Source organism: Brachyistius frenatus, unplaced genomic scaffold (assembly GCF_029030835.1).
Source record: "Brachyistius frenatus isolate BFR_SWC_R1_liver_20210118 unplaced genomic scaffold, ASM2903083v1 Contig_12, whole genome shotgun sequence".
Lineage (NCBI taxonomy): Eukaryota > Metazoa > Chordata > Actinopteri > Embiotocidae > Brachyistius > Brachyistius frenatus.
Genome location: NW_027210611.1, coordinates 752,921 through 776,613, shown reverse-complemented (window position 1 = coordinate 776,613; position 23,693 = coordinate 752,921). Strand labels below are relative to the sequence as shown.

The window sequence follows — 23,693 nt, the reverse complement described above, 5'->3', positions numbered from 1 at the left end:
AGGGCGCGATTTTCTCTCCGTCTGTGTAGTTATTTTCTACTGACTGTATTCCAGGGTGCCCTTTTCTTTGATAATCAGCACCTGTATTTAATGTCTGTGGATCATTAACCTTGCCATGTTCATAACCTCAAAAAACAACATAAAAATCTCATCCATGTATGAAATGCCTCTGCCTGTTTCTTACTCCCTCTGTCTTCCTCCCCCTCTGCTGTTGGTAAATAATTCAACCTTTTCCCTGTAACAAGTTCTGGCCTTAATAGGGAGCAGTACCTGTAGTTGGGATAAACAAGGCAGCCGGCCTCACCAGCGAAACAGAGGGATTTGGGCTTCATGAGGGCAGAGGAATAAGTCGTTTCCTTCTGAAAGGCAGAGTAGACTGGCTGACATTAATTAAACCCTATAGGATAAAGGTTATCTGAGGCCTAGCAAAGCAGAGACCGTGCATGCGGGAGGTTATGTCTGCCGAATCCTAATCAAGACTTCTTTATAAAGCGACACGTGTGGGCTCAGACATGTCTAATATGTTTGTGATATTGCTACCCTAAAGTTTTTTTTACTCGTGGAGCAACTGACACAAAACATTGACAACATTTCATCCAATTGAGGAACGGCACCAAGATATTAGACCTTCCATTTTCAGTAGCAGATACAAACTGATAATCCAAGCAGATATTTGTCAAAGACTATGAGGAAGAATCCAGCTACCTCCTCTGCTACTTTCCAATGTTCAGTACATTCCTAAAAATAGAGACCCAGGCAATTTTCTGGAGAGTTCCAAGTTTGGAAAACATTGTGTTGCCCACCATGCTCTGTGGTGGGAGGTGTGCCTCCTCCTAAGATCCTCCCATGGTGGACCTCTGACTTGAGTCACCTGACCCAAGCTTCAGCATTGCACTCGGGTGCCAAGGCTCATGTTTTACAAATTACCCAGAGGGCCGTGCGCCACCTCTGTACCCATATTTTTTTCCCTGCTGTATGCATAGTGCATGGGATTATATTCCTCAACTCCAGCTCCTCCCTCAGATAATGAACAGCCCCAGAGATGATGGTCACCTCACTAACCCAAGAATGCTAAGGACAATACAAATTAAGGAGGGGAGAAAGCACCTATTGGATTCCTCTGTTTGAGCTGGATGTATGCTGGTTTAAGAAAAGACTAACATAATGGATCCTGCTTGTTGCTGGTAGGCCTCTAGGTGTTATATGTATGATCTTCTAACATCTCTTTCTCCCACTCTCCTCCTGACTCCTCAACTTATTTGCATGCCAAATTGAATTAAAGGTCACCTTACTGATAATATTCTGTTGATATTTAAAATAGCCAAGTAAGCCACAGGATGAGTATGCCGTTTCTACATCAGTGACTGCTACGGTAACAGTAGCTCTTGCACTCTAATAGTAAAATAGTACCGTCTCCTCCTTTCGTACACCGATAATGGCTGATGTCCTCTCATCTACAACGGCCCTAGGAAAAGTAATTAGCTGATATGGATGTTGCTGTCAGTGATAAATGATATTGGGAGGACTATTGTATTCACTCTTCTGAATGATGATCCTCGAAATGGGTTCATCACAGTAAGCTGTACATTCAGATAGACGCAAGATTACCACATACAAGAAGGAACATTCCTTATTCCACAATATGAGGACCCCATGAAATGGCAGCAAAACTCTCCTCTAATATTTGATTTATTCACATAATATTGCTTCTCATGCAGAAATCGAATGTAAGTCAAACCAAGCATCTAAGAACTTTCCTCATCTTTTCCTGTATTGAATGGATGATAATTCATGTGGGGGTTTTGTTTGGCAGTCACACCAAGTTCCTCTCCTGAGAGAGACATAAATAGCCTCCCAGGTGGTGGTGTATAACTAAGTAAATGGTTACTAAGCCCAGAAGTGCTGGGCCTATGTAAATCAGGAGGAAAAGTATTTGTTGAGGTGTTGGAGTGAGAGGAGGGGATTCAAGGATGGACCACACTAATCTCTTTTAGGGATTTTTCTACTGTGACCCTGAAAGTTTTCCACTAAGTACGTCAGCCTGCAAACTTTTAGCAAAACAATCTAGGGGAAAGGTTTTTTTTTCAGCTGATAAATAGATAAACAGGAATAAATCAATGTGAAGTGATGGATGAATAAGTAAAATGCCCTGTAGTCATTTGTCTGGTTGTATTCAGGCCTCATATTCCATCCCTGCTCTGCAAATGAAGATGAGGGCGAGGGCTGCGAAGAAGAAACCGCTTCATTCAGTGAGGTGTGTGCGCGTTTGTTTGCGCGTCTTAGTGTGTTTGTGTGTTTTTATACTACTTTTAGTATTAAGATATGTTGATGAGCTGCCTGGATACCAACAGAAAAACAATAGGAGGGGGAAACAAAGCAAACCCCTAAATCTGTCTGCCATTTGCGCTCACATACTGTACACACATGTCATGAGTATTCTGGCACAGTTACTGGGCCAGGGAAGTGCTGGTCTGGGGCCTGGCCCATTCTCCAGAGACCCCCCTCCCTCCTCGCCTCCTCCCTCTCCACCCCCTTCCCCCTTCCTGTGCAGTCTGTGGACACAGTCTGAGGCGACAAGGTTGCACAACAGCTCTCTAAACCTTCACTTTACAACCATGATCATAAAGAACAGTCTGCCATTAGAAATCTGTTTAAGAGGAAAAAAATAATTAGAAGGACTGTGATAATTGTGTCAAGGGGGACATAGATCAGACGAATTATGGGAAGAACCAGAAAATCTTGCCATGGCTTTGCAGTTGGTTCATTTCGACATTGATCCACCCTTCCATCTGTCATCCTTCTCCCGCGCTCCTTCTTCTGCTTTCCATTTCGTCCTTTCTTTCTTTCTCCCCATTTCTTGGATTTGAGAGTGGAGGAGCCTTCTGGCTTTAACAGAGAGGGGATGAAGATGTTTATTCATCTGGAGGGTATTAGAGCCATGATTAAGGAGGGGAGGGAGTAGTGAGGCTGATGCGACGTCTGCATTGCTCGTTCATGGGCCGCCTGCAGAATTCTGGCCAACATACCAGGAAAACAAGAAATGAAGACGAATGAAAAAACTTGTCGTGAAATTCGATTCACTCGGGAAAGGACAGAAGTTTAAATTTTAGTTGTCTCGCTCGCTCGCATGCTCTCTCATTCTCATTCTCACTCCATGTCCTCACAGCTAAGCTAATTATTAATAAATGCGGTTTCTGTTGAACCTTGGAGAGGTGTCAGCACTGCAGTCACTGAGGGTTAAGAAATCTTGACATTTAAGACAGGGATGCATGAAAATACACCGTCTTGCTTGAGTTGATGCTTGTTTTTCTTCCCCTCCCGCTCTCGTCTCCACGATGCATGTTTTCTTCTCCCTCCTGGGCTGTCTCTAGTTGTTTTACCACTGACAAGCTGGACTGGTATTGAGGAGATATCAAATGAAGCCACAGTGTATTAATCAGGGGAACCAAAGGTCATGGGTCAAGAGGCAGGGTCAGGGTTTTCTGATAAATGCTAATGCCAAAGCTAACACAAGTTCATTGCCAGGTCTGTTTGTCCGTATGCATGTGATTTTCTTCATCCTTTTGCAGAGAAAAACGAGGTGATGATATAAGAATTTTTATGGGCATTTGGCAAACTGACTGCGCTTTTTAAAAATATTCCCAGTGTACTGAAACCAAGTGTCTGAAGTTAATTCTTACTTGAAGTCGAGCCCAAGTTTTATGGGTCACTCTGAGGTAGTTTGATTAAAAAGAATTAGACCCTATTTTCCAAATTCACTCAGTGCTGTGTGGGGTTTTAGGTAATGGATAGCGTTTCTTGAAACTTGCAGTGCAAACTCTATTTTAATGAAGCAACCATACAGTAACTCAGCATATTTCTATATGCACAACATTTTTTTCTTTTTCGAGCTGATCACATAAATCACATTTATGTTAGTAACTAAAAGTGGGGAAAAATAAAAGAGCATCCAAGTAAACTCCCGCGCAGTGAGGAAATACAGTAATAGTAGCAGCATAGTAGAGCACAATCCTGCAGCATCTCTCACGGTGGCTGACTGGCTGACTGGCTAGCTGACTGTCCACTGGGTCCTGCGCCTTGTCTGCCGCAGTGTTGAGGGAACAGTACACACACACACACACACACACACACACACACACACACACACACACACACACACACACACACACACACACACACACACACACACACACACACACACACACACACACACACACACACACACACACACATAGAGGCACCCCTGCCTATTGAAGCCCAGCCCATTCCAGTCCAGTCCCACCTGGCCCAGCACTCCCTTAGAGCCAGTGCAGTGAGGCAGGCGGTGAAGGGCCATGCTGGGGGACAGATTGCCGTCCTCCTCTCTCCCCCTGGGAGGCTCACTGTAGCTGCTGGTCCAGCCAAGACCTGAGGAAGAGCCTCCTTCCTGTTTGTGCTGAAGTCTACCTGAAGTGGTCAACTGTCCCTCGCGCTCCACACCGTTAGCCGTTCAGTTGTAGGGGAGATGACACCACAGCCACCACCCTACTCCCACACACAAACTGTTCCAACTACATCCTAAACACGGCTCTGATCATCTTGCTCTGCATCACCTCTTGGTGTTACTAAAGCAAAACCATTACAATGGCGACCTGCTTTTCATTAAAAAAAACTATACAGAAAATTAAACTTTATCAAAATAATTGTGAAGTTTGCGGAGTTTATTTTTGCATCTATTTAACTAATGGCCATTTATTTCTGATGTGAAATCACTATATCCAATGTCACAGAGCTAAAGTGAAAAATGTTTTTAATTTCAGTGTGATCTACTTTGAATAATTTTAACACTTCAAGTAAAATTTAACTGCAACACTAAAACACCAACATAAGCCATCATGCTCACCCACTGTACTTTGAATAATAACCTGTTATGAACCCCAAATTCACCTTTTTTGAATAATGGTGTAATTAAATGTCTCCCCTTTCTTATCCTCTCATTAATTTCTTTTTTCTCATTTAAAAAACAGACTTAATTTTGAAAGCAGCGAAGTGAAGTACTCCTGACAATTGAATTTCTTGTTAACCCTGTCTATGTTACTTTGCCCTGCCCAGGTAAAACACTTTGTTCTCTAAGAGACTAAAGGCAGGACCAAGTAACGATACAAGACTACATTCAGACCCGCTCCACTAACTGGCTCATATTACATGTTCCACACATTAGGACTGATCTGGGAAAGTCTGCTTTTAACTTTAGTGTACCTGACTCCTGGAACAAAATACAGAATCTCCTTAAAATACAGAATCTCCTTATTCCTTTTCCACATTTCTGCTTGATTTTAAATCTCCAAACCTGTGCTTGTAATTGTTTTATATAACTGTATTTTATTCCGTTTTATCTACTCAAAATACATATCTTATATGTTAATGCTTCTTATATAACCTTCTTATGTTATGTTTTTGTTGATTTTAAGTCATCTTTCAGGTTAATCTTCCTTCATTTAACAGTAAATGGTTAAGTATAAGCTCGACTGTGGTACAATCTTATCTCTGTCAAATTGTCTTATTGCTGTGATCACTGCCATTGTTTTTATTTGTTGTTTGCTCTGTAAATGACTCGAGGTCATTGTAAATGAGGGTCACCCTCAATGATTTCTCGAGTATAAATAAAGGTTGAATGAACATCCTTACTCTGTAAATTAATTTTTTTTATCAAGACCTTTTGTTGAAATTATGTTGTCTAAATTATAACAAATTAAAGATAGTTATCAAATCGTAAATTATACAGCAGTTTTACAGTCTTGTTCATCCCTATCGGTGTGCTGCTGACCTCAGTGACCCAACAATATGCGTTTGTTATGGAAGATAAGAAATGTGTTACCCAGCTGTAAGTCATCTCTGACATGCTTTTAGACTTCAAACACTGCGGTTATGGATTGTTACACAATGCCAGTTTTCACAGAAACACAATGAGGCAGACCATGCACACAGCACAAAGAGCCTACTTCATTTTAAGAAATGTGAATATTGACCATTAGTATTGATTGCAGTTTGTCCATTTTGGTGGCAAGACATCAGTGTTGTAAGTCTTTATAAGTGATGAAATTCCCACTTTTTACTGTGTCTCACTATCACAGAAAGGAAAAAGCCTAGTAAAGGATGACTGGCCGCCCTACTTTTCTTCCTCTGGCCTTCCATTTGTCTAACTTTCCTGGGATGCCACTGGGGCACTGTGATTTCTGGGACAGTGACCAAGTGCTCCTGTCTGAGCTGGGGGACGTGGGTAATGTGGACAAAGTAGTTGACAGTTTGCCGCTTCCCCATGGTTGAGAGACAGAGCCATGAGGGCCAGAATAATGGACACCCAGACCACAGAGTCAGGACAGCGCTTGATGTTCCAGCTCTTTGTGTCAGGCCCTGCGTGAAAAAAATCCCCATTGACTGCAGTTTGGGGGTGTGCACAATTCTCCTCCATGTTTGTGTGTGTGGATGTGTTGTGCTGTGCATGGACATGATGTTAGGCCAGAGTAACTTGCTGCCATGGCACTGATGAAACCGCGGGAAGTGAATCCTTATTTCATCTAATGTTTTTCTACCTTGTCCAGTAAAAGACAGCATCCTTGTTCGCTGATCCTCCAGTCGTCTCGCACAACCCCTCCTTCTCATCCTGTAGCATAGTGGATTTGATTGATCTGTGGCAAGGGGGGAGAGGGACCTGACATTTCTCAGTGATGTGTAAAAACATATTGTGTTTGCTAAGAAAAAAAAGAGGAAAAGAGAGAGACAGACTGAGTATACACACAACACCCACACCCACACGCACAGACAATACAGTATCTGAGATAGGAAATGTAAAGGTAAATAGTCGCTCCTTTAACTACTTGTGCGTTAATCAGCTGCACGGTGCAAATAGCCACATCGAGACATTTGGCACTTTTTTTTTTAAAGCTACAGGGAATTATCCAGTGTTTCATTTTGACTGGATTTGATGTCTTATAACGCGGCTGTAGCAGGACGACTGTGAGTAAAGCCCAGCACTGGGCCTCTTCCAATAGCTCTGTGTCCTCTGAGCTCTCGGTCTTGAATCAACTGCGTGATTTGTTCATTTGACTGGATTTGTCCCAGAAAAAAAAAAAAAACCACTCCTCTCCACCCCCATCCCCACCTCTCTGTCAGAGAGAATAGAGTCTTAGCTAATGTAAAAAAAAAAAACCTCTTTTGCCACCTCCTGTATTAGATCTTAAGTGATTGTGTCACAAACAGGGCCGTACATGATAACGTGTTGTTCAGACACACTCTGCTATTTGGGCATCAGAACAGGAAAAGTGTTGAGATGACACATGCATTGTCTCATGGGAAAGGCTCACTACTTTTCCCAGTAACTGTAAAAAGATCCCCTCTCTGAATATGAAGTGGGGTCATGGTGTTACATCAGACAAGTTGTCAGCTTTTTGTTTATTCAATGAATCCCCAATCCCCAATGTGCCACAAATACACTCACACAAACACATCTCTTATGACAACCACTGCGTACAGATCTCTGGTACAACACACAGGAAGATAAGGTTTGGCGGCTGAAAGCTTGGCCATGCTTTGCTTCACTAGAATGGCTTTTGAACAAAGTCTAGCTTGCTATAGAAGTGGCAAATGAGTGATAGCAAAAACACTTTTCTGATAAGATAAGGTCCTGGACCTGGATAAGAGTTTGGCTTCCTAAATAGAAGAGATGCACTCTATTGCTGTCAGGCAATGATAAGCCATCATGAACGGCTTCCAGCACCTCAGACACGACGGTCCGGGCACCGGCAGTGAGTTATTCCCAAACCACGGTCCCTGAAAGGTTTCAGGAGGGTCTATTACAAGATAACAACAATAAAATCACAATTCAAGAATTATGTCAAGCATTGTACAAAAGTGAGCTATGAGAAAAGCCTGCCAACAAATGTAAAAAAAAAAGTACAGAAGTTATGTAAGTAAAGTGGGTTTTTTTTGGTTTCTTTTGCATTATTGATTTTTTGCTCTGTTCAAAAATATAGGTTACAAAGTGCTTCACAATACCAAAAAGGCCAGGTCAACTGAGGGATGGATAGAACATCACAGAACATCTTAAGCATCTAATAATTTTGCACAAAAAAAATAAACAATAATTTTTTTTTGCAGTTCTTTGTGGTATTTTATGGTTGTAAAAAGATATCCGTAACATTTTAAAATAGCAAGACAGCTGTATGTCTGGGTTTGTGGGTACTTGCAAAGCATCATAGATTTTTATGACACTTTGGCAAAAGGCCATTCCTGTTTAAAACATTTCTTAGAGTATTTACACCAACAATTGTTAAACCAAGCATCGAAGCTTTAGCCCCAGTACATTTCATTTGAGCTTTTCTGACTGTTTCAGTTTTGGCAGAGATACATGATGGGCATTAAGATTCCCATTTCTATTAGAAATGATTCTGCTAATCAAACTTTTACATTTGTTGTACACTTTTGCAGTCTAGTCTTCACTGGAGGGGGACTTTATTGGATTTGAATATGAATAACTTTGTACAAATAATTTATTTATTATGCCACTGCTGCGCACAGTGGACATTAATATATTTGAGTTATTGGCAATTCAAAAATCCTTCTTTCATTGCTTCTCTGGTATTACATTTAGATCATACTATCATGGAGTGGTACAGATCTACATACTTTTGAAATCAATTGCAATAATTATTTTTAAATTGTATGCTCCATTTAGTTTTTAGAAAACAGAATTTTTTTTTGCCACCATATGTATTATTGTCCAAAGGGACACAATGTCATTAAGAAAATTAATGACTAAATATGGAGTTTTTAAATGCATTAATTATATAAATAAAATAATTCTTCAGGGGTTTTGAAATCTCTGCCTCTGTGTACAGAAATGGAAAACGTACCTGTTCCCAGCATTAAGGGTCCTATTTGAACAGGAGTATTTACTCTGGGAAAGGGTTCTATAAATGAACATAGAGGAAGTGGTGCACAAAGAGTAGTTCAGACTGGTTTAGAGGAAACTGAGACCTGCGTGTGAATGTGGAATTTCTAGTGGTTACTTCTGCAGTACAAGGAAAATTGTTTTTATAGAACTGCAAATGTCTTTATGAAATGCATACTTTTAGACAGACCCCTTGAACATGTCAGGCAAAGCATTATTTTTTTTTCATCTTTTTTAAAATTCGTATGCACCATAACTTAGAAATGGAATTTCTATCTCCCCAGTAAAAATGGCCGTGACACATTTTATGCCATCCCCTATAGGGTCACTCCAAATGAGCTTGTTTTCTTCCATATATGAGACATTTAAAAAAGAAAGAGCGAGGGGGTAGGGACAAAACTCCCAGAGAGGGACAGGCCTTAAGATGGAGGTCTTCCTCCCAGGACGTGACAGGCTGTTGGCTGGAGGATGCTCAGGAAGGCCTTGGCAGACCAACAAAGACAGCCCTTCAGCTGCAGGGTGTAGTTTTTCAGGCCCCAGCATCCCCTTTGGCAGCAGCACAGAGAGTGCTGGCGTGCACAGGCCCCCGGCCCGAGAGACAGGGAAGTAAGGCCCGTTCTTTTATTTACTCAGGCTGCTGCTGAGGCCTGGGCATTTCTTGTCTGGGTGAAGAAGGGAAAAAAAAACAAGTTTCTCTCTCTCTTTCCTCTTGAGGTCTCCCGAGGAAGATTGCTCTTTCATCTACAGTTGTTCACACACTTGTTTCGGCCACTGCGCTTGTATCTGTGCATTCTATGTGTACATGCTATGTGTGCACGTGTATATGTTTGTTAATGTGAGTAAGTGTGCAGTGTGTATACTCATGTTCTCTTGTGTGTATTACAAAGTCGCTGTGTGTGTGTGTGTGTGTGTGTGTGTGTGTGTGTGTGTGTGTGTGTGTGTGTGTGTGTGTGTGTGTGTGTGTGCGTTGGGAGGTGTGGGGCGGGTGAGAGATAGAGTAAAACTGTGGTAATTGTACAATTGTATCTGTATGTGCATTACAGAAGCAGGAATTATGTTTCACATACAACATATTTGATAACTGGTGTGATGATACTCTGGGTGGTACAATAAGTGCAACCCAGAGGCAAATTAATTAAATTATTACACTGTAATATTATGAATAGTCTGTTTTATGATATACAGCTTCTGCAATATTTCACAAACCTGATAATAACAGATATTTACCCATCTAAACATTTTCTCTCTGCTAATTTAACTCAGGCAATGTTTGTGACTCCCACATGTCCCCCACAGATATGACTTTATGTATGTCTGTTATTAGACTAAAGCACTAAATAAATAATATACATCAAGTAAACAAACAACAAAAATGGAATGAGGTTGTCCTGACAGCTAAGCAATGTCTCAAGGCAAAGACATCCTCATTTAAGACAGTAGAATTTCATTTAGCCTTGTATACGGGCCCATTTATTTGTTTGTTTTATACTATTGTCTCGAAGCCAATATGTTTGACTGTAAGGCATTGGCTGGGGTCATTCTTCTTGCACTGTCTTCTTCTCCTATACCCTGAGAGGCAATATGAGATAGGGCAGATCCGCCCCCTCTGTGGAGGAGGGCATAGCACTGAGTCACCCATCCTCCCTCAAACCAGAGAGAATGAGAAAGAGAGAAAACATTGAGGCATGTACCAGAGATAAAGCAAGTAAATCAGGCAAGGTTCACTCCTTGAGTGAGATGTGTGTGCAGAGTGGGCGCCTTGCCAGGGGTGGGAGGTTTCCGGGAGGGCCACGGTGTGGAGGTGGGCTCTCAATGTGCCGCTTTCAGCAGTTTGGAGGGGCAAGGGAATGGCCTCCGACCCCATCTGTTTCCTGAAGATAGGCCCTGATGGGGGTAAGTGCTCAGAGAGGGCATGATATCCTGACAAAGGGCAGATCTCCCAGCAAAAACAACAGAAAGGGGGAGAGAGAGAGAGACTTAGATTTGTCAGCTGAAGTAGAGTACAGAGGTTGGATCCTGGAAAGAGCTCATGGTTTTCCTTCGTCCCTCTCATAAATCTTTGCAGTTTCCTCTTGTTTTTCCCATTCCAAGTTATGGCCTTTTGACACACTTTTCTTCTGAAGGGGTTGGGATTACGTTGTTTCATTTAGGTAAGGAAGTTCACAGCACTTAGAATTCGGCAGAGGGAAGAAGTGGTCTGCAACCTTTTGAACTTGTGGAAAGTAGCGCTCTCTGTTTTCCATTCATATCACTGTGCAGACTACAGTGAACCAGTGGATTGGAATGTCGGCAAAGAAGAGATTTGAATGGGGACACATTAAAGTAATTGTAAAAAGCACGGGGACTGTATTATCAGCACTGGTGTTCCCGGGTCATTCTCTGCACCTGCTTGTCCTTGAGTGAGATAGTTAGCCACTCGGTTGTCTTTCCCTATCCGTTTCCCTGTTCCCTCCTAGACCCCCGCCCCCTCCTCCCAATGCATCAACACATGGCACATTCATCCATCCAGGATCAGTTGCCTCACAGCTTAGCACAGACCACACAGACAAATAAGGTAATAATGCATATCCTATAATCTGATATCTATTGACTGATGTTCTGAAAGGCCACTGTTTGAAAATGAAAATCATCCTTTTTGCAGCAGCAGAGTTCCCAAAGGCTGTGCGTAGCTCTGATCTAAATTGCACATTTAATCTTCTGTTTCATTCTTGAACACTGCTTTTGCCTGTTTTTCTTTTGTCTTAAGGTCATTCCAAGGGCTCTTGTTTTCCAAAGATATTCTAGTAATTGTTCAGAAATAATAGAAATGTTCTAATTTACCTCATGCAGGGCTTACATCCTAAAGTACACCTATTGTCTTGTGTTGGCTTTAAATGTCAGAGAAATTGTGTTTTGAGTCACAGTGGGCTAAGCCATTACACGGCCACATACAAGGTTAATTGTAGTAAAAGTATTTCCACTTATTCTCTTCTCTAATTATACTTTAAATTGCATATTTAAATGTAACTTTTTAGATAACACCTAAGGAGAGGTATTGTTTCCGCTGAAGTAAAAATGGTCTACATTGCAAAGAATTTGAAAGTCATGCACCATAACCTTATAATTACTGACAAATAACACCATGGTGGTCCACCTTTTCTGTTCAAAAGAGTGAGACAAATGATTTACTAATACAGTCTTACGGAACACCTCTCCAACTCACTCTCTCCTTCTCTTTCCATCTTTTCCCCCCTTGCCCCATATACCCTCTTCCCTCTATTTTTCAATCTTTCTGTGTTCTTCTCCAGACGGTGCCGATCTTGAGGATGACCCATCGTGTTCTTGGCCAGCATCATCTCCCTCCAGTAAGGATCAGACTTCTCCAGGACACTGTGAGGACTATGATTTCGGCGAGGACGAAGGGGGCCCTGGCCTTCCATACCCATGCCAGTTCTGTGACAAGTCCTTCAGTCGCTTAAGCTTCCTCAAGCGTCACGAACAGAGCCACGGCGACAAACTCCCGTTCAGTTGTACATTTTGCAGCCGCTTGTTCAAACACAAGCGCAGCCGAGATAGACACGTGAAGCTACACACTGGTGATAAGAAGTACCACTGTGGAGAGTGTGACTCTGCCTTCTCCCGCAGCGATCACCTCAAAATCCACATGAAAACTCACGCCTCCAACAAACCCCATAAGTGCCCTGTGTGCCGTCGAGGCTTCCTTTCTTCCAGCTCTCTCCACGGCCACATGCAAGTACACGAAAGGGGCAAAGATGGCAGCGGCTCTGGCCTCTCTAGAGCTGATGAGTGGAAGCTGAAAGAAACTCGTAAATGCAGCCGTTGTGAGGAAGGCTTTGATGTCCCTGAAGAGCTCCAGAGGCACATCGCAGAGTGCCACCCTGAGTGCTCTCCATCAGAGGATGGAGGGCTGGGTGCTACCCTGCAGTGCATCTACTGCCATGAGCCCTTCAGTGATGAGGGCACCCTGCTGACCCACATTGACCAGGCCCACAGCAGAGACAGAAAGGGCCACACCTGTGCTATCTGCTCTGAACACTTTTTGTCTGTTGAGGACCTCTATGCTCACATGGACATCCACCAGCTCCCTGAATCTAGTAACCATAGTAACAGCCCTTCCTTGCTGACTGTGGGCTACACCTCTGTCTCTAGCACCACTCCTGACTCCAACCTCTCTGTCGACAGCTCCACAATGGTGGAGACAGCGCCGCCTGTGCCCAAAACGAGGGGAAGGAGAAAGAGGGCTGCTCAGAACACATCAGAAATGGGAGGACGTTCTTCTAAACAGCCTAAAGTCTCCTACAGTTGCATCTACTGCAACAAGCAAGTATTCTCCAGTTTGGCTGTGCTTCAAATTCATCTACGAACCATGCATCTGGACAAGCCAGAGCAGGCTCACACTTGCCAATTTTGTTTGGAGGTTCTTCCCTCTTTACTAAATCTGAATGAACACCTGAAGCAGGTCCACAATGCAGAAGACCATGCCGCCCTGTTAGCCAGCTTGCCCGATGCCCTCCTTCAGTGCAACTTCTGCCCAGAGGTGTTGAGTGACCTAAACGCTCTCCAGGAACACATCCGCTGCTCCCATGGCTTTCCCAGTCCCGTGGCCAAGGAGAGCAATGCCTTCTTCTGCCCCCAATGCTTCATGGGGTTCTTGACAGAGGCTACCTTGGAAGAGCATGTCCGTCAGACTCACTGTGATGGGGGAAGCCTTCGCTTTGACTCCCCCTTGGCTGTAACTCCCAAGGAGCCTATAGTAGAGGTGTACTCCTGTTCGTACTGCACCAATTCTCCCATATTCAACAGTGTTCTGAAGCTCAACAAGCACATCAAGGAGAATCACAAGAACATTCCACTTGCTCTAAACTACATCAACAATGGGAAGAAGTCCCTGCGCACCCTCAGCCCCTCCTCACCAATATCTGTGGAACAAACTGCCATGTTAAAACAAGGTGGCTCAGCCTCACGCACTACCAGTGAGTTCATATGTAACCAGTGTGGAGCCAAGTATACAAGCTTAGACCTTTTCCAGACTCACCTCAAAACTCATTTGGATGGTCTGCAGCCTCAACTTACCTGTCCACAGTGCAACAAGGAGTTTCCCAACCAAGAATCCCTGCTGAAGCATGTGACAATTCACTTCACTATTACCTCCACGTATTACATCTGTGAGAGCTGTGACAAGCAGTTCACTTCAGTGGACGATCTGCAGAAGCACCTTCTTGACATGCATACTTTTGTGTTCTTTCGTTGCACTCTATGCCAAGAAGTCTTTGACTCAAAGGTATCCACGCAGCTCCACCTTGCTGTAAAGCACAGCAACGAGAAGAAGGTGTATCGCTGTACCTCCTGCAACTGGGACTTCAGGCACGAGACTGACCTACAGCTGCACGTGAAACACAGCCATCTGGAAAACCAGGGCCGTGCCCACCGCTGCATCTTCTGTGGCGAGTCCTTTGGCACAGAGGTGGAGCTCCAGTGCCACATCACCACCCACAGCAAGAAATATAACTGCCGCTTCTGCAGCAAGGCCTTCCATGCCATTGTCCTTCTGGAGAAGCATTTGAGGGAGAAACACTGTGTGTATGAGGGAAAGACACAGAACTGTGGTGCTAATGGCTCTACTGTAAGTGGTGGAGATGGTAAGCGTAAAGAAGATGCTGAGCTACAGGGCCTCTTAACTAACAGCCATGGTCCAGGGGCTGCGGTGGTATCTGTGGTGGAGTCCCACAACAGCCATGATGGAAGTGAGGAAGAGGTGGACACTGCAGATCCGATGTATGGGTGTGACATTTGTGGGGCATCTTACACCATGGAGTCACTCCTCACCAACCACCAGTTGAGAGATCACAATATACGTCCTGGTGAGAGTGCCATGGTGAAAAGGAAAGCTGAAATGATCAAGGGCACCCACAAGTGCAATGTCTGCTCCCGTACCTTCTTCTCCGAGGCTGGGCTGAGGGAGCATATGCAGACCCACCTTGGGCCTGTCAAACATTACATGTGTCCCATCTGTGGGGAGCGCTTCCCTTCCTTGCTCACCCTGACTGAGCACAAGGTCACCCATAGCAAGAGTCTGGACACAGGCAGCTGCCGCATTTGTAAGATGCCACTGCACAGTGAGGAGGACTTCCTGGAGCATTGCCAGATGCACCCTGACCTGAGGAACTCCCTGACGGGTTTCCGTTGTGTTGTGTGCATGCAGACAGTCACCTCCACGTTGGAGCTCAAGATCCATGGTACTTTCCACATGCAAAAGACAGGCACAATGTCTGGCAACCAACCTTTGGTTCGCAGCAATGCCATGTCTCATAACCAGCAGCCATACCACCTCCAAAAACTTTTCAAGTGTGCCTCTTGCCTCAAAGATTTCCGGTCCAAACAAGACCTGGTGAAGCTGGACATCAACGGACTGCCTTACGGACTGTGTGCATCCTGTGTGACGGCCGCTGGCTCCAAGAGCTCCAGCCCAACAGTGAATGGAGGACGGCAACAGCAGCAGCATGGTGGAGCCACCACTCCAGCAACCACTGCTGCCGCATGGATCCAGGGGGAGAGTCTCAGTCCTGGAGATGGGAAAGGCAAAGCTGTTTCTTCATCGTCTTCATCCTCTTCCACATCGTCATCCTCCGCAGCCAAGACGCGGTGCTCCAGCTGCAACGTGAAGTTTGAGACTGAAGCCGAGTTGCAAAACCACATCCAGACAGTGCATCGGGAACAGGGTGGTGACAGCAATAGCGGGCAGCTCAAGACTCCCCAGGTGTCCCCCATGCCCAGAGCCAGTCCCTCACAAACTGAAGAGGTATTGTTGTGAATAAGGTTAAATAGCGAATAAAAAAAACAGGCTGACATTTACACATTTTGTATCACCATATTAAATTTGAAAAGCAAAAATTATTTCTAGTATGTAATGGTTTTTATTTTTATGAAAACTGGAATATAATCCCTTTCCTCTAATTTACAGAAGAAGACGTACCAGTGCATCAAATGTCAGATGGTGTTCTACAGTGAATGGGACATCCAAGTTCACGTGGCCAACCACATGCTGGGTAGGAAACTCTTTCCCTTTCATCTATTATGATTTCTGTTGCACTCCTGCAACAAAGTCATAAAATACTTGTGCTTGTGTAGTATATTGTAGTTAATACAAAACTGCTCTTCCACATTTCCTAAAGTATTTCTAAAATGTAGAATAAATATAAGCAATCTGGCTTTTATACTAGGTGTGTCATATAAATATTAAATTGAATGATTTTGTGTGACTGTCATAAATACAGCACACAAATCCTTAAGGAAAATTCTCCCAACTTCACAACAAATATTTGATCCTTTTAATCAATCAATTTTAGACATAGTTTTTTCCTACTAATTTTCAATTTTCAAGATGAATCACATACAAAGGATTGATGTGATATATGTAATAAAATATTTGACCCTGTCTCATTCAGGCTTACAAGTATCTGGATCACATCACCAAATAGGTGGAATTATTTTATTATTTTGACCATCAACTGCATCCCCAGTGTTGTGCATTCATAAACCTGTGAGCTTCATTTGTCCATGCATGTGAATGGTATAATTTAGTACGTGTGCATGCTTGTGAAGCAGAATCTCTCTACTTCAAACCACTCTGTAATTAAGGTAGTTTGAAGTCGTGGAAACATACAGATTATTGAAATATTTTAAATGCTGAAAAGATTTTATTTAAACTGTTTAAAATTCCAAATATTATCCAACAATTTCAAAAAAATCTCCACATTGCTGCTGTATTTTTTGTTTGTTTGTTTGTTGATTGTGTCTCTTCACATAAGAACTCTGTTCAGATGACTGAGATCTGAATACATTTGGTAGCATATATTCATGCTTTGTGCCTATAATGACGTCAAATCAACTGAAAAAATGGACTTCATGACTTAGACTTTATATGTCAAAAAATTATACCAAATTTTGCATTTCCTTTCATGAGATTTCTAAACTAAGAGTGCAGGTTTAACACAAACCTCCACATTTTCAAAATGTCTTCACTTTTGTTGTCATTTGTATGCAGGCAGAATAATTTATAGGGAACAGACAATTGGAAAACAGGTTTTCTTGCCTGCAGTAAGTAGGCGTCTGAATTCCGGTCTCACGTTCCTTTATTCATTCATTTATTCAGCTCGTTTGGCGGCTCTTTCATTACACTGCATTATCTGTTGTCTTCAGTGGGAGAGAGACTCATTGATCTGGAACCAAACTGCCTCTCTGTTTGGGACACGCTTCTAGGCGCAGGTGAATTTAAACACGGTGGGCAATTCTATCAGGACCGGTAGGCAATTCTATCAGGGACCCACTGTTTGTGCATAAACAATCAGAAGCATGTGATTTGTGATTTTGATGCTGCGGTGTATTTGCAAAAGAGAGAGACGAGCTGAGAGTGTGTAGGTGTGTATTTTGTATTCATCTTTGCGATCTGCTCACCCACTAGTCTACTGGGGGTGCCTAATACAGTACCATGCCAGCATTAGTCCTTTCTCTCGCAAAGGCAGGCACGGAGCACACTGGGAGGGTAGAAAACAAACCCCCCTACTGGTTATTTTATGTCTTTCAGCCGCACAAGCACACAGTTCCCCCATAATAGTGGAATTCAGACAGCTTAAGATAACAGGAGGATAGGTGATTGGGTTATTGTCTGATGTCTTACTTCTCTGATATGCCATTGCTTTGTATTCAACATGATCACGGCTTTCATCTGACTTCTCAAAAGGGTTTCTGTTAGATGCATTTGTTTTGTGATCTCTAAAATATGGAAAAAACAAAACTCATCATAATATGAACTTGTCAAACAAACAAAGAGGAACAAAACAAAAAGGGAACTGAATAGAGAAAAGTAAAGTAAAGAAAATGAGTTTAACTGACGGTGCATAAAGGAAAACATGCATTGTGTTAGCTGAGTTATTGAGGCAACCCAGTAGCTGAGTGGTTAGGGTGCATACTACATGGGTGCAAAGGCCCTGAGCGGTGAGTCTCCGGTTTGATCCTCACTTGACATCACCTTTACCGCATGTCATTTCCCTGATTTTCTGTCTATCTCCACTGTCACTATCAAATAAAGGCATAAAAAGCCCAGGAAATAATCTTTTAGAAAAGTGTTAGCTGTCTTACAAATGTTAATCTTGTGGTCTTGCATAGCTTCAGAAGAATTTGTCCCTTTTAATGTAGAATATGGTCAAATTCAATCCAGCCAAAAATCACTGCAAAAGCAAGTTTGGGCCAAAAACATAGAGAAAAAAAATACTCATTTGGAAAGGCTCTAAATACCTTCTCTACAGAAAAAAGGGACACTTTCTCCTTTTAATGGCCATCTGCACAGGAGAGGGGAAACAGGGGGCTGGGGTCATCGCTGCTCAGCTGTCAGCGTTATTAGCGTAGGTAATGGAGCAGACGCTGGATTCATAGGGGTGTTGTTTTCATCCATGCCCCGCTCCATGGTGTCAGTTCACACTGATAACTCTATATATAGTGATGTGCCGTGACATAACCATACTGCTAAGTGTATGGAACAACAAAACCTGAGCCTGTCTCACCCAGACGAGTCCATATTAGCTGCCTTTGTAATACAATAGTCTCCTCAAACCAAGTGCAATGAGCCTCCACCCTCACCTCCTCCCATCAGGCTGAGGTGGCCGTGGCTGCTTCTTCTGTATGATTGCCAGCACATTTTGATGCATGGATATTACACTCAGATGATGACGGTCCTGGTTCAGACATAAAGGGCAGTTGTGGTGCTCAGCTACTCAACATTTACTATCATAATGGAGGTAAATGAAAGGCAAGGAGGAGGCTGTGGGTGCAGTAGGGTGTGTTGCAGACCAGCCCCAGCCAAGCCTGTGAATGGCCCCACGTGTCTTAAGATGGAGGCTGCAGCCTGCTAGGGCCCAGATGGATCAGTACACATTTGCTGTACAGCTGGTCGCTCTGTTTGGGGACCTGGTGTGATACTCCTATGGAGAAAAAAATGATATCGCCACCATCCAAGGAGCAATTTAATAGCAGGCCAGAAGACAGCTGGCCACTCTTTAGTTTAGAGTTTTTTTGGCATGGCACACTTACAGAATTGAGGGTGTCCGATTTTTCTCCAGAGACACACAGATTTATACAGCTTTCAGCTGTTGCAGTCACTATCAATCCTTTCATTTTCTATTTATCTTTAACATTAGAACACAAATCTGTCCATCAATACGGTTTTCTATTTTCATCTGTAGTAACTGCATTGGAAAAGATATTTAAAATTATAGTACTTTCAAAAAGTCATCTTTTTTTTTTTTTTTTTTAAGAGGACCTTTGAAGGTCTTTCATTGACACAAAAGCCTGTTTGGTTTTATCAGCATGCCATCATGCCACCCCATTGCTTCACTTTGACCCCAGTGTAAACTATGACATTTGGAGCCTCATGGGGGGCACGTTTGGCCCATTTATCGCACTGTTTCAAATGTCCCTGTGTGGATTTTCAGAGCCCTGACATGTTTTGAAGCATGGGCTCTGTCTTAAAGTGTTTTGAAGGTGAAAGGGGGTTTTGCTTTTTTTTTTGCTTTTGTTATATCTGCTTTCAATCTACTACTCATCTCACTCCTGACCATTCCAAGCATCTACTGCCAAGGTGGCAGTGCTCAGAAGGAAAATTGTAAACAAGCAAACCAAACCACATCCCGGAAAAGTGTTTTTGGGGTCACCTCTACAGATTTTTTGGGTTGGTGACAGCACTGAGCTTGAAGCCAAGTCAGGGAGGAGCTTTCTCTCACAGAGAGGAGCCGGTGGCCTGGTCGGCCCAGGCAAAGGGGGGCACTGGAGGGGTGGAAAGGTTTGGGGGCGGAGAGGGAAAGGCACATTTGCTGTACAGCTGGCCGCTCTGTGTGAAGCAGGCACTGTGGGCCGTTACAGAGCTGAAGAGGAGAGCGAGTGAGAGGCCTTTAGCTCTCCTCTAGTTTCTCCTCCTCCTCTCTGTTCTCTATCTCTTAATTTTCCTCTGTCTTAGTACATAGCTCTCACATTTTCATATTAGCTCCAACCTGGCAAAACACACTGTGCTGGCTGTTAGTGGTGGAACCAACAGGAGGCACACTGTAACAGTATTTGAAGCTGAAAGCCTTGTTTTGTTTCTTGCTAAGGGCCGCAAATTATCCTTGACACATATCCTCTTGTCTTGGGCCCCTAGAGCAACTTGGCCAGTGTATGTTGATTATATGGTCTCCATCACTGTCTCTGCCCTGGTGGCAACACATTTACTACTCCATTAAGTGCTTTTTTTTTTTTTTTTACTCCTGATGCATAAACAGAATGTGTTATTTTCATTCTTTGTTTCTTTTCCGATAATCCTCTTTGATCAGGTCTGTCTGATGGTGTTCCCTCCGTTTCTAGGACTCATTCATATAGAGCATACAAATGTAATCTGTTAACAAACATGACCAAACACTCCTCATTTGCCTCCTAGGGGGCTGGATCAGAGTCAGAACTCAATAAACTACACAGAACAGGAACAGGATCAATCTTATGAAATAAATAAAAGAACAAGTTTGGACCAGCTACTGGAAACAAAGGAAACCATGCATGCCATATAGTGAGTGTGATATCTGCCTGCTTTTATTAATTGGTGATTAATAACGCCTCTCTGTTCGTTAGCATAGTCACCTCCCGTGCAGCCAAGTGTGTTGCTGCTAATATGCAATTATGCGCACCTTACTGCTCGTTACATTATACCTCTCCCTGACTAATGTGGGGTCCATGAGGAGAATAAGAATCAGAGTGAGCTGCAAAAAAGAGTTATCAATAAGATTCTCACACTCACTGTCTTACTTACCTGTCTGGATGGAAAAACGAGAAAAGGAAGAAGTTCCTTACAAATTCCTCAATGTAACCAGGAGACTGCATTAAAAGTTTTACAGCATTGCAAAGACTGTTTTGCTCTTCCTGGTGTTTTTGTTGTAAAGCAGAGGTAATTGACATCACCATGGGGATGCTCTGTTGCTAGGCCAGACAAGCTCAGTCTGATGTGGTCCTTATCTATTGATTTTCCTGACATTTCCCCACACCTCACAGACTAGGCCAACATGTGAGAAAATATCTGATGCTCTCAGTTCATACAGCCTGTTTGTACAAACTCCGAGCGAACACTTGCTGCCCCTTACTGCATTGCAATTGGTAGGTTGATGTCACCATGGCGACTTGGGGCAAATTCCTCTCAGTGATTGGCTGGTTAATTACTATACAACGTAAATTACAATCTTAATACGATAATTTAGATTTGAATAACTTATGCATATTTAGATTGAATTTAAAGACGTTGTCTATAAGTTGGGAACTTGCACAACCTGAATAAAGGTAGCCTCCTTCTGTCCTTCTGCTATGTTTTATTGATATCCAGAAGAGATGTCTCCTTTAGAGTGTTAATGCCAACCCTTGTTCTGAAGTGAAGCCCATAAATACTGGATGATCAGAATTAACCTCTGCATTACTCCACCTCCCCATGGTCTCTGAGATGTCACCAAGGCCGGAGGTGCATGCGCACCCCTGGTCTGATGGGGTTGCTTAGCAGTCTGACTGGAGGGGGGCTTATGGGAGAAGTGCAAACAGACAGTCCTGCCTTAGTAAAGGTCAGAGCTGCAACCTACACCTCTCAAATCCCAGTTGGGCCCTGATGGGATTGGGGTTCCAGGCGTGCCTAGAGATGCTTGTGGTAAGGGAGAATTACAGTGAGAGCAAAATGGCCCGCGGCCGCTGAACTGCATTGCTTTTAGAGGTTGTCGGCACCAATAGTAGTGTGACAGATCTGACCTAACTTTGTGTAGTGGCTCTTACTTGGTGTGTTTCTGGAATGGCATGTGCACGGCGACACCGGTAGCTATCATATGCTGCTGAATAGGAAAGAGTTCCAGTGTTGTTCTCTAACCTGCTGTTAAGTACACTTCATAGGGGCAGGGAGGTTTGTTTTAGAATACAAACAAACTCCAAAAGAGTTCGGTAAAAAAGTTTTAGCTCTCTTTATGGAGCACAATGGTGGTTTTCCAAAGTACCATGTAACGAATGACTATCCTCATCAAACTTTGGCTGTGTGAATGGCAGACAGGGGAGGAGAGGGGAGGGGAATAGGGTTCTGAAAGGCCCCCCAGCGTCAAAGCCTTAATAATCATGTGAGCAGCGCTGGACTTCATTACCCTCCTGTTCGACAGGCCGAGTGCCAGCCTGGATAGCTGGCTGGCTGTGGCAAGGTCAACGGCGGAGGAAAAACCAGTTACTGTGTTACTCTGGAGCGGAATGGAGAGGGGCGGCCATCTGTCAGCTCAGGCCTGCCATACCCGCAGAGCAAATGGACACGGGCGGCCAGAGGAGAGGCCACAGACACCCATAGAGCTAAACCCAGTGAGCATAACACTGAGGCATGGACACAGATCTAGCCAAAGAGATGGGCCTTGGTAACACTAAAATACATACAGTATATATACACACACACATAGAGAAGATATGGCTATCTCCAAGAAATTTGGCAGCAGTTTGTCTGTGTTTATGCATGTTTGTTTTTAGTGTTAGCACACTGTTGGGCCCCTTACTGTTTTAAGTCCAGATGGCAAACCATTTGATAAAAAGTTGACAAAAGTTTTGCTTTGCTTGCCAACGGTAAATGTGTTTAATCATAGTGCTTCTTTATGAAGACAAACTTCTTGTGAACCTACGTGCAGAAACTGTAGCCAAGTTTGGGATCCAGTGGACTCTTGTTTTCTTCCTAAAGACAACAAAAATACCTCAGTTTGCATTATTCTGGGATGTCACGCTCATTCATATCACATTCTGGGTTTAGTGGTTCACCTTGCGGCCTGTTTGTCAGTGTCTGAGTCGCATCAGCCCTCTCTGAGAGGACCTTTACGATGCCCTCTGGCCAAAGTGGAAGAACCCTCTGGAATGTTCCAAAGCTCTCTTAATAGGTTTCAGGTGCTGCGGGCCACCAGCCAGGCCCCTACCATCACCCCACTCTGTGTGTCTTGTGTGATACGACTCCCTGTTCAACAGTCAAAGCACCAACATTTCTCCTCTAAAACAGAGAGGGCAGAGCTGCAAAACGGATTGTTTACCGTTAAATCTTTGCTTGTCTTTACAATCTGCACTCTGTATTTTCTCTGTCTTCGGTGCACATTGAGTCTCTGAAACATTTAAATGCTTGTCCAATTAAAGTAAAGCAGTTTCTCTCACAGATGTGGTGGAAGTTCAGGCAGAAATTTGCATCTCTACCATTCCACAACCCAGCGCAACTAAAGTTCTCTCTTGTTTTCCTCCTGCACCGAGAGTACCGAGCCCCCGGCTTGAGCATCAACATACTCCGGAAAACAAGGAGATGGTCCTGGGCGATTCCCCTCACATTAATGGAAATCACACAGGAACTCACTAGATGAAAGCTTTATTAGTTATTAAGGTTTAATGTTGATATCAGTACTTATATGTTTACTGGAGTGCACGGTGTTGCTGATGTGGAATTGTCAGAGAGGTGCAGATTTAGTAAGGAATTAGTGTACACCCAGGATTTAATTAAGGGGATCTATTTCCATCTTGTTAGAAAGAGATAATGTGAGTACTGCATGCTTCATAGGTTACCATATTAAATGCTTCTTCCTGTAACAGCATTATATCAACTACAGTAGTACTTGTTATGTCCATTATAGAATGGAAACAAGATGCTAAATTTGCCTGCAAGAATTACAGGCAGCTAAAAGCACACAAGTTCTCTCAGCATGTTTCAAATCAC

General features: G+C 43.4%; 1 protein-coding gene across 5 annotated transcripts in view; it reads left to right on the top strand.

Moving 5' to 3' along the window:
- Window positions 1-23,693, top strand: part of znf521 (zinc finger protein 521) — an 89,765-nt gene that overhangs the window by 27,520 nt on the left and 38,552 nt on the right. For 4 of the 5 annotated variants that reach the window (XM_069692037.1, XM_069692036.1, XM_069692033.1 and 1 more), the window contains exons 4-6: window positions 12,217-15,728; window positions 15,891-15,975; window positions 16,375-16,407. In XM_069692037.1, coding sequence (XP_069548138.1) covers window positions 12,573-15,728; window positions 15,891-15,975; window positions 16,375-16,407 — 3,274 coding nt within the window. In that variant the 5' untranslated portion in view covers window positions 12,217-12,572. The remainder of the gene's footprint in view (window positions 1-12,216; window positions 15,729-15,890; window positions 15,976-16,374; window positions 16,408-23,693) is intronic. The other variant, XM_069692035.1, reaches the window with a different exon arrangement.